Source organism: Protopterus annectens, chromosome 16.part0, assembly GCF_019279795.1.
Source record: "Protopterus annectens isolate FY-2018-M chromosome 16.part0, PAN1.0, whole genome shotgun sequence".
Classification (NCBI taxonomy): domain Eukaryota; kingdom Metazoa; phylum Chordata; order Ceratodontiformes; family Protopteridae; genus Protopterus; species Protopterus annectens.
The window spans coordinates 224,541,914-224,553,772 of record NC_056750.1 but is presented as its reverse complement, the minus strand read 5'-3'; the positions used below and the strand labels follow the sequence as shown (position 1 = coordinate 224,553,772).

At 40.6% G+C, this 11,859-nt stretch overlaps 1 gene segment (V, D, J or C); it reads right to left on the bottom strand.

Annotated features, from left to right (window-relative positions):
• Positions 1-280: 280 nt before the first annotated feature.
• LOC122790780 lies at positions 281-1,070 on the bottom strand. The segment is given in 2 exon segments: positions 281-814; positions 970-1,070. Coding segments are annotated over 2 exon segments (360 nt in total).
• Positions 1,071-11,859: the final 10,789 nt, after the last annotated feature.

Genomic DNA, 11,859 nt, shown 5'->3' with positions numbered 1-11,859 from the left:
ACTCACACCTAGGACCTATTTGGAATGTCCAGTCTACCTGCTGCATGTCTTTGGAATGTTAGAGGAAACTGGAGCACCTGGAGGAAACCCATGTGAACACAGGGAGGACATGCAGGCTCCACACAGAAGGCATCTCAGCCGAGAATTGAACTAGGAATCTCTTGCTGTGAAGTGGCAACACTAATTGCTGTACCACTGTGCCACACTCAGTATATCCATTATAAACAATTTGTGTTAAAATGCTGTATAATCTTTCAATGGCTGTTTTTACTACTTTGCAAAATGGCAGTGAAACAGTACTTTACAAGCTCCTATATATTGAGAGGGGTTGATAAATAACCTTAATGCAATCAAAATAAGACTTAAATGGGTTCTTTTTTAGCAGCAATAATATTTAGTATGCACAGAATGGTTTGTTGTCATTATTTTGACACTGTGGAAAAGCATGCACCAGTATATGCAGAGCAATGCATACTGTGAAACCAAGAGGTTTATGATATTCCTGTTGCTATGTGTTATCCTACTGTGTCACTCACAGCACAGTAATACACAGCATCTGTATCTGCAGCTGTTACATGCATTATGGTAAGGTTTGCAGTCAATGAGCTTCGGTCAGTATCTGCTGTAAATCCTTTTTCACTTTTATGTTTGTCAAAGCTCTGAATTATGAAAGTTGGACTTTGCCGAAACTTCTGAACATACCACTGGATACTGTCATATGTTGTGATAGAATGATTGCAGGTAATTGTAGCTGCTTTTTCTTCTGAGACTTCCACATGTTGGGGCTGAGTTACTGTGTTTACACATTCTCCACCTGAAGAATTGAATAGAAAAAATAAAGAGAAAAAGCTATCCTTTGAGATACATATTAACTACGTATAGTCTATAAGTAGAATGTTTACTTAATAACAGACAAGAAACACAATGCAAAAATGATTAATTTTTAGTAAATAATTGAAGATCTCAAACCTGAAAGTAATACAGTTATAATTAATGACAGGAAAAATACTCCAATTCTGTTCGAGATCATGTTGTTTTTATTCTAAAACAAGAAGCAGCATGCAGTCTGTTATCCAGCACTAATATGAGAACCTAACATCAAAGAGCATATTTGTGGGAGGAATTTGTCTCTGTTTAGAAGATCCTCAGCCAATCAGAAAAGTTATTCAACAAAACAGAATCAGTCCTGTTAACTCTTCTTTGGCTTACCATCACCACCTAGTGGTTTTACAGGAGAATGACAGAAAACATAACAAGCAGAACTGTCTTAGCATTTGTCAGTGAATTGCTCTTTCTGTAGCACCTTTCATATGTTAACATATTTTAAAGTTATACTGAAATGTAAAAGTACATTAACTCAGAAGAAAGGAGTCAGTTTGGCAACCGTAAATATATAAAGAATACTTCAGAGCCTTTGGCACTAAAATTGCTTGTATTTTATGTGTAGGACCAAACATCTCCAGTCCAAACATTGTTTTGCTAGGAATTTTAAGAGTTTCATTGTTTTTGGCATTAAACATTAAACACATTCATTCTTAACTGTTTTAACTTCATAATGGAATAACAGTTCCCAAATAATAATGCTTAATATGTATTAGGCAAAGCATGTAGCTTATGATGTTCATAAGAATCCCCCCCCCCCAAAAAAAAAGGCTATCGTGTTCATCTCAGAAGTACAGGGATTTATTTAAAAGCAGGTAATTATACAACAAGAGTTAATATTGCTTCTCGAATTACTCAATAATGCCATGGAAATGAAGTATCTTTTTTAAATCCTCGCTTCTTGTGCACCGGACACGAGATCAGGATGTGCTTTCTGAAATATGAGATACGGATAAAACTAGTGAATTTGCAGAATAAGATAAATAAATAAATTCATGGACAAGAAAACATATTAATGGGGCGAAAAGGACAGCATAATACGTGCCTAAGTCATTAAGAACACTGCAGTAAGATTCTGGGTTTCACTTCTCAAGCTTGGCAATAGTTTGGAAAATCAGAACATTTTAAGACACAAGAAGGAATGTGAGAAGCAGTTCAGATACATCACTCTTTTGTAGATTATAAGGCAAGGAATAAGCAATGTGTGAGCAGTGGAAATGTGTCAGGCAGTTAGAAGAAGGTGTTGTAGACATGATGTCAGTTAGTGCCTCCACTATGAAATAATCATACTACTCAGTAACAAGGAGATGCAATGTACAATGGGGCAGGAGCTCATACCTACAGCCAACGAAACCCAGGTTACAGAAAAAATGTATTTATTCTTAAAATATTTCTATTACAGTTTTGCCTACACAAATACAGCATATATTGATATGTGTCATTGTATAGACACATCTCAGTTTTACTATTTGCAGACATTTCATCTCTGCTTTGACAAATAATCAGTTCTGAATAATATCTCTGGTAATTTTTTCACTCACAAAACAAACTTCTTCTCCTTCTCCTATCCATTTTAGTTAACATTATATCTTTTTATTTTTATTATTATTTTTGTCTACTTCTTTGCTTTTCCTCGCTTGTAAAGAATTGTGTCTCTATTATTCACATTTTCTTTGCTCACAATTTATAGCCCATTTCTCTTCATTAACATTGCAGCTGTTACCTAGCTAAGTCTTTACCCTCACTGCCAGCACCATACTTGCCGGAACTCTTTGATTTACTTTATAACACTGATTTCCTGTTTTGACCTCAGAAAGACAATTTCCAGTCCCATTCAGCTTATTTCAAAAGGTCGATCACTCTGCAGTGTATTACATAGCTGATTCCATCAGTTCTTTGCCTGTTGAGAGTTCCACATCATATAAAAGGTGCCGACTTCTGTAATTCCGTATCTACAACTATCTGTCTTTCCTTCATCAGTGCTACAATCTGACTGATGTCAGATAGTCCCAGTTTATTAATCTCATTTGTCCCAGATTTCTTTCACAAGCTCAAAGTTTCACAACTTTGAACTGCAAAAGGTTGAGACCATAAGATCGAAGTTTTGAAACTTTGAACATTTTGAATGGAGAATGCCATATGGTGCAAAATGGAAAATGTACCATTTCCCTCACTCTAGTGCAATCTCAGAGTTGGTATATTTATTTACTAGGGGGTGTGGGGTTGCAGGGAAACTTCCCCACCAGCAAAAATGTAAAAAAAAAATGTTTTTGTTTTTATTTTTTTTTTATTGCAATTCTGAACCTTCAAAACTTCCATCTTATGGCCTTGACCATTTGCAGTTCGATGTTTTGAAACTAGATCCCATTTAAATAGATATAACAGGCACAGCATTTATGAGTCCCTGACTTACACTTATACTGTCACAGGCCTTTTGCTTCATTCCTAATGCTACCTTGTACCCATTTTCCTGTTAGATTTTGCTTAGTGTCTCTTCTTCTACTTGTAATAACATCCATGTATGTGAAACCACATCCTCCTCAGTCTGTCATCCTGCATTACCCTCATAGCTCTCAAACTCTTAGTGCAAGAAATATGGACAATGCCTAAAATAATTGGGGACAAGGGCCAAAATATAGAAACAGGTTTTAAACTTTGCTCTTGTAAACGTATACATGCTGGAATGACAGGTTTTGTGTTAGTATGCAATTTCTAAAAGGTATGAAGTCTGAAACTCAAATGTTCGTAGGTTAATAGGTTCATAGGTGTGTACTAGGCTAATGGTCCTGGGACCTTTAGAAGCTTAGCCATAGGATTACCCTGGTATCGTGCTACCTGACCTTAGTTCCCAGTGCCTCTGTCGAGTAGAGCCACTGGAGTTATCCCCGGGGTGTATTTTCTATTTCCCATCCACTCATCAAGATTTCTCTTGAAGAGGGTCAGAAAGGTGCTCTACTTGACATGTATGGGAAGTCTATTCCATAACATTGGCAGTCTTTGAGTTATGAACCTGTTCCTCCAGTATGTTCTGTTGATTGTGGTAATGAGGTTGAGGTCTCTGGAGCGTCTGGTGTGGAAGGACTAGGATTTCTTTAGATGTAGCATTTCTAACAGAGTTGGGTCAGACATGGCTTTGTAAGTCAAGCATAGATAGGTGATATGAGGCAGAGAATAGTTGGAGTTTTTTTAGTCTGTCCATATAGGACAAATGTTTAAGGCCTAGGATCCTCTTTGTGAGGTACTTTAGTGTCCTCTCCAGTTGTTGCAGGTGTCTAGTGAGGTACATGCCAAATGGGGCATTATACTCGCTGATTGGCTTAATGAGGGAAGAGTAGAGGGAGACAATGACCTCTTTCTTCCTGGATGCAAAACCCTTATTGATGAGATGTGCCACATAGAAGGGCTTTCTGACCAGAGTGGCAATGTGGTGATCAAAAGAGAGGTTTCTGTCAACTTGTTTTCCCAGATGTCTTATAACACCTTCTGTGTTCAGTGGACTACCATCAATGTGGTAATTCATGGGAACTGGATTTTACAAAAAGGGGATGATGACACATTTTTTTGGCATTGAGCTTAAGGCCACAGTTCTGACACCAGTCATTGGTCTCAGTGAGGCTATTCTGTAGGATGTCAACATCACTTGAGGAGTTAATAATAGCTCCCAACTTGCAATCGTCTGCAAACTTTGTCAGCCAGAGTCCCTTCACATTGGCCTGGACTTCAAAGAAGTAGATACCAAACAGGAGAGGACCCAGGACTGAACCCTGTGAGACTCCACTCATGACTAGTCAGCAGTCTGACTTGGAGTCAGTGACTTTCACACTGTGGGTTCTATCTGTAAGCCAGTTTGCAACCCACCTAGTGATATAGGGGCTGATGCCTAGCTTAGTGGGTTTTTCTATGATTCCTGAGTGGGGAATGGTATCAAAGGCCTTGGCCAGATCAAGGTAGGCTGTATGAACCACCTTGCCTTCATCCACAACTCTGGTGACTGACTCAAAGAAATCAACCAAGTTGTGCAGACATGATATACCCTTCACAAAACCAAACTGTGTGGGATACAGAGTTTGGAGATCCCCTATATCCTTGTTTATTAGGTCCATGATGATAAGTTCCATAGTTTTGCATATCAGACTCATCAGGCTAATGGGGCAATAGTTCCCAAGGTCTGTAGTCCGTCCTCCTTTGTGCAGAAGGATGACTGTAGCAGTGCGCCATTCAGTAGGGATAAAGCCTAAGGTGAAGCTGTGATTGAACAGGGTGCACAGGTGAGGTGCCAGTTCATAGGTTCATAGGTTCATAGGTTGATACTAGGCTATCTGCCCTAGGGCATTTATGAGCTTAGCCAGAGTATGTTTGGCTTTTGCCACCCTTTAAGATTAGTTGACTGTGCCTCTGTATAGTAGGTCACAGAAGGTAGCCCTTTTATGGTTTGTTTACTGTACCTCTGTCAAGCAGCGACACAGAAGAGATCCCAGGGGTAAACTTACAATCTCCCATCCATTCGTCAAGATTTCTCTTGAAGAGAGTCAGTGAGGGGCTCTGCCTGACATGGATTGGGATTTTGTTCCAGAGTGAGGGGAGCCTCTGGGATATGAATCTGTCCCTCCAGCATGTCTTATTTATTTTTGTGCTGAGGTTCAGGTCCCTGGAGTGTGTAGCTCTAAGGGATTTAGATTTCCTGAGGTGAAGCATGTCCATTAATTCTGGGTTGGACATGGCTTTATACATCAGACACAGATCGCCTCTGAGTAGGCGGTATGCAACTGAGTAGAGCTGGAGTTTCTTTAGCCGAACTGCATAGGGCATCTGTTTGAGCCCCTTGATCCTCTTGGTGAGATACGTTTGGGGTCTTTCCAGTTGCTGAAGGTGTCGGGTAAGGTACATCCCAAAAGGGGCATTTTACTCAATTATGGGACTGATAAGTGATGAGTAGAGGGGCACAATGACCTCTCTTGATCTAGATGTGAACCCTTTCATGATAAGGTGGGCTATATAGAAGGTCTTTCTAACCACTTTGACAACGTGATTGTCAAAGGAGAGATTGCTATCTACTTGGGTCCCCAAGTCCCTAATTACTTCTTCTGTACTTAATGGATTACCACCTATGTGGTAATTTGTGGGCACTTTGTTTTTTCCAAAGGGGATGACTATGCACTTTTTGGCATTTAGCTTTAGGCCATGGCTCTGGCACCAGTTATCCGTCTCTGTGAGACCCTTTTGGAGGATGCTTGTGTCAGTCAGAGAGTCGATTATAGCACCCAATTTGCAGTCATCTGTGAACTTGGTCAGCTATAGTCCACCTGTGTTAGCCTGTAACTCAGAGAAATATATACCGAACAAGAGAGGTCCCAGGACTGAGCATTGTGGGACACCACTTGTAACTGGTTTAGAGTATGACATGGCACCTGCTATTCTGACCATGTGGGTTCTATCCCTGAGCCAGTTTGCAACCCATCTTGTGACATAGGGGTTGATATTTAAGCTGGTGAGCTTATTTATGATGCCCGAATGGGGTATTGTGTCAAAGGCCTTTGTGAGGTCCAGGTAGGCTGTGTGAACTACCTTCCCTTCATCTATGGCTTTGGTAACTGTTTCAAAGAAGTCGACCAGGTTCAAGAGGCAAGATCTGCCCTTAACAAAGCCGAATTGGGTAGGATCCAGTGTCTGGAGGTTCCCAATGTCTTTGTTTATGTTTTCCATGATGATACGTTCCATAGCTTTGCAGACCAGGCTAGTCAGGCTTATAGAGCGATAGTTTCTGAGGTCTGTTGTGGCACCACCTTTGTGGAGTGGGACCACTGTTGCTGTACACCATTCCTTGGGAACATATCCTGTAGTAAGGCTGAAATTGAAGAGTGACTTTATATGAGGGTTTAGTTCTTCTTGGAGCTCGTGTAAGATGCAGCGTGGGACACCGTCTGGTCCCATTGATGCTGTGTTTTTTGCTTTGGAGAGGGCAGCTCTCACCTGTGCATCTGTGATCTCAGGAAAGCTACACTCTGTTGGGATAGACATTTTCTCTTTTGGGGAGGAAGGGGGGGGTTTGCACTGAACCTTTCTGCCAGGATGTTGGCAATGTCTGTGGGTTCAGTGAATTTTTTGTCATTTTGCACTAACTCAGAGCATATCTGGGAGTTGCCTCCCAGGTTTCTGACATAACTAAAGATGGCCTTGTGATTATCTTTAGTGTCTTGTGCAATTTTTCTTTCAAAGCTGGCCTTAGAAGATTTTATGAGGGATCGTAGTTTCTTGCTAGTACTGATCAGTGACGCCTTCCCTTTTTGGGATTTTGCTCTGTCATGTAGTAGCTTTCCCCTTCTGTTGTATAGCTTATTTATGGCTGGGGTCCACCAGACAGGTCTCCTGCCTTTGGAGGAGTGAGTCTTGGTTTTATTAGGGATAGCATGCTCCATGCATTCCTGTAGGTGTCCATAGAATGCTTTTGTAAAGGATTCTGCATTTTGAGCCATATTGTCCACTGGCCCGGGGGCTTTGAAGGATTCCACCTCAGTTTTGAGAAGTGTAAAGTTTGCTTTTGAGAAGTTCTTCACCGTGGTTTCCTTGGCTAGGGGTGGGGATGGAATATGGATGTCCAGTGAGATTTGTTTATGCTCTGATCTTACCAATGAGAGGTATACCTCTGGTGTGGAACATAGAGACCCCATGTTGGTGATGACCAGATCCAGTATGTGTTCCACTCTTGTGGGAGTGGTGACCAGTTGTTCCATAGCATTTGAGTTTATAAATTCTAGGAACCATTGGGTGAGGGTGTTTGGGCTTGAGTAGTTTTCCCAATCGATGTTTGGGTAGTTGAAGTCACCCAATATAATAGTGTGTGGAGAGACCTTCATATTCTCCAGTGTTCTCAGGAAAGCCAAGTGAGGTTCCTGTGTTTGGGAGAGTGGTCTGTAGCAGGTTACAAACTGAAAGGCAGTTTTGCCCACTGTTAGTTGCACATGGATGGTCTCCAAAGCTTCGTGCAGTGCCACTAGCCTGGAGGTGTGGGTATCTTTGATAAATATGGATACTCCCCCTCCTTTTGTGGTTAGGTCCGAGATTTGGGGCCGGAAAGCATGGTATGAAGTATAGCCTGGTAGTGCTGGGGTGCTCTCGGGAGCCTTGAACCAGGTTTCTGTTACTGCACAGATATCGCTATTCTCCATACTGAGGAGAGTCTCGAGTGTGTGCATCTTGAGGTTTAGACTTCTGGCGTTGAGCAGCATTACCCTTAGTTTTTTTTTTTCTTTGTGTTGTCTATGAGGGTGGGATTGTCTTTTGAGCCTTGCCTAAAAAAGGCACTATGGGGGAGGCAAGAGCCTTAGCCAGTATTCGAAAACCCAGGGGTGACAGGTGCAAGCTGTCCCTAGTGAAGCAACAAGGCTTGTCGAGCATGTCATCCCAGGCTGACAGACACTGGATCCCCTTTGAATGACACCAATACTTCACTCTGTAGTTCATATAGAACAGGCAGGGATATTGTCAGGTCCCATAGAAGCTGTATTCTTGGCTTTGGACAGTCCTGTTTTAACCTGTTCAGCAGTAATACTCAGTGCCTGGCAATCTACTGGTATTGTAATTGGTCCTTTGGGGGGAGGGGTAAAGTTGGCACTGAATCTGTGGCCAGTATATTGGCAATATCTGTTAGCTCAGTATAAGATGTACCATTGTGCAGTAGCTCAGAGCAAATCTGAGTATTGCCATGGAGATTCTTTACATAACTATAGAAGGCCTTGTGGTTGTCTTTACTATCTGCTGCAATTCTGTTTTCATAGCTAGCTTTAGAGGATTTGATGAGGGATCTCAACTTTTTGATCAGGCTGATAAGGGAGTTTTTCCAGTCTTGGGACTTCACCTTATTCCGCATCAATTTTCTCCTTTTGTTGTAGAGTTTGTTTATGGCAGGGGACTGCCAGATTGGCTTCCTTTTTTTTTGAGGAGACCGTCTTGGTTCTATTGGGTATGGCAGATCCATGCATTTGTGTATGTGTGCATACAGTCCATTGGTGTATGATTCGGTGTTCATGCAACTATTCTCCATTTGCATGGGTGCCATGAAGTTAGCCACCTCTGTTTTTAGGAGCCTGAAGTTAGCTTTGGAGAAGTTTTTCATGGTGGTTACCTTTGCAAGGGGGGTGGGGGGTGGGATGTGGATTTCCAAGGCAATTAATTTGTGGTCAGGTCTATCCAGGGAGGAGCTGACTATTGGTGTATAGCAATGGTCACCCATGTTAGTAATGACCAGGTCAAGGATGTTACTACCTCTAGTGGGGGTAAGAACAAGCTGGAAGCGTTTGGCAAGTGTATTGGTACATTATTAGTTTTCCCAGTTAATGGAGGGGTAGTTGAAGTCACCTAGTATGAGTGTTAGGTTGGACCCTAATATTCTTCAGGGTGCTTAGAAACATGGAGTGTGAGTCTTGGGACATGGTTGGGGACCTAGAGCAGGCTACGACCTGAATCGCTGTCTTACCCAGTGTTAGCTGCACCTGAAGTATCTCTGATGTGTTATGTTGAGCTACCAATCTGGAGGTGTGTGCATCCTTTATGAATATGGAAACAGCACTGCCTTTGGAGCTTCGGTCCAAGTTCTGGGGCTGAAAGATATGGAATGAGTTATAGCCTGGTAGTGTAGTGTAGGGGTGCTTTCCGCTGCCTTGAACCAGGTCTCTGTTACAGCACAAATGTTGATATTCTCCATTTTAAGGAGTGCTTCAAGTGAGTGCATTTTGAGATTTAGGTTTCTAGTGTCATTATGGTGAATTCAATCCTCAGTGATTTGCCAGAAAATCACAAATTCTATGATGAACAGACTAAAAATAAGAGGCAAAAATCTGGGCATTTTGAGAAAATCTTGATAGTTGAGACATGATGACCTCCAAATGACACCGTCTTTTACTGCTTTTCATTATAGGTTTGAATTTTGACATCTATTATCTGCAAAACCAAAAAGGGGCTAAATTCTTATCTATGAAATCCTATTACTGTTAGCCTCAGTGCCCATAAAGCTCACTTTTCACCATATATAATTTTCACTTCAAATCCTTTATAGCATGTCTCCCTTTACTCTTACAATTCTTGCTCTGTAGTGCATTCCACCCCTGTCTTATTGTTTCTTCAAATACTCTGCTCATTTTCTACTAGTTTTACTAAATTTGGCATCAATCTGTACATGTCACATTCCTCTTCCTTACCACATCCAATTAACCATGCCTCATTCTTTTACATTAAATATCTCCCTAACCTTCCCTATCTGTGTGCTTGGCTTCTAGAAACCTACCCTCATTTTGAGAGTAACTTTTAATATCAGGGACACTCCATTCTCCTGTTCTGTTATCCATGTTTAATTTTATATGTACATAGATACACACGCGCACACACACACACACACACACACACACACACACACACACACACACACACACACACACACACACACACACACACACAATAAATGACAAAAAAACTTGCAAGTTTGCAGATTATCAGTAAGTAATTGCAATCTCAGCTGCTTAAAGACAATTTGTAAACTATCAAATTGTCAGACATCTGTCTTTCTTACAATGTACTGCTTTTGAGAAGACCCAGCAGTTTGGAAGTCAGACAGTTTACTAGACATCTATAAGTGACTGGATTTGTGAACACTTGTTGACATTTTGCAAGCTGTTGACTCTCATCTGAGCTAAAAGATGACTCACACACACATACACACACACACACACACACACACACACACACACACACACACACACACACACACACACACACACACGCACACACACACACACACACACACACACACACACACACACAAAACACACCTCATCTCAGATGGATACTGCTCAGTACTGCTTAACTTGAATGGTAAATTGACCAGATTTGCGAAGCTGGTTCACTGATGAATGTGATATCACCTCAAACTGCTGCCAAACATGTGACGTACACAAAGGCACACACTTCACTCCACTAGACAAACTTCCAAAAGCTGGATGCGCTTGTGAAAACAGAACATAAACAATAGCGATAACAGAAGAAAACTGTCACTCTCACAGTCACATGAGTGTAAAAATACGAAATCCCAAAAGTTAAAAGCTGAAACCTTTAATGAACATCAGTAGCATAATCCAGAAGCACTAGTTGAGCGCTTTCATCTGCACCATCGCAGACTTCCTCAGAACTAGTGCTTACAACAAAATCCCTTGATTAAAAACACATTTTGGCGCCAACATTTGAATTTTCATTAAAGAGACATACACCCCCTACGTCTCTGTATACATAATAAAGTTAAAAACATGGTAATAAATATGTAATAAATTATGTAAGATTTTATACTAAATATAAAAAACATAACTAAAACTTTATAACAAACTTTCCATTATGAATCCAATATTAAGAAAGGTTTAATACTAATGAAATCATTAATACCTGGATTTCTAGTTGAATCAGTCAAAATCTGCCATTTGCTCTCCTTACAGGCTAATCTGGTTTTCCAATCACCCCCAAATGGTATCTCTTTCTCCTCATCTATAATAAAGAATAAAAAAGTATGTTCTTCACCACATTTTTTGATATGTCTATATAGTGCATTTTTACTGTCCATTTTCTTAATTCTGTAATAATGTTCGTAAATTCGTTTTAACTCCCTTTCTGTTTTGCCTATATAATAGGCGAACATTGTTTACATTGAGCTAGATACACTATATGTTTAGTGCAACAATTACCACCTATACTCCTTATCCTAGTGTGATTGATATCATCCAAAACAATATCACTATTGGTATTAATGTATTTACATTGGTTGCATCTTCCACACTTTCTAGTAAATACCTTTCCTTTGTTTTTTTCCCCCATTTTTGGCTTTGAACTTTCCAATAACTTTTTTATATTGGGACCTGTCTTATACACAATCCTAGGTGTGTCACCTAAGATCTTTTTATAACCGTCTGTAATTGTTATTATGTCCCAATATTTGTTGAG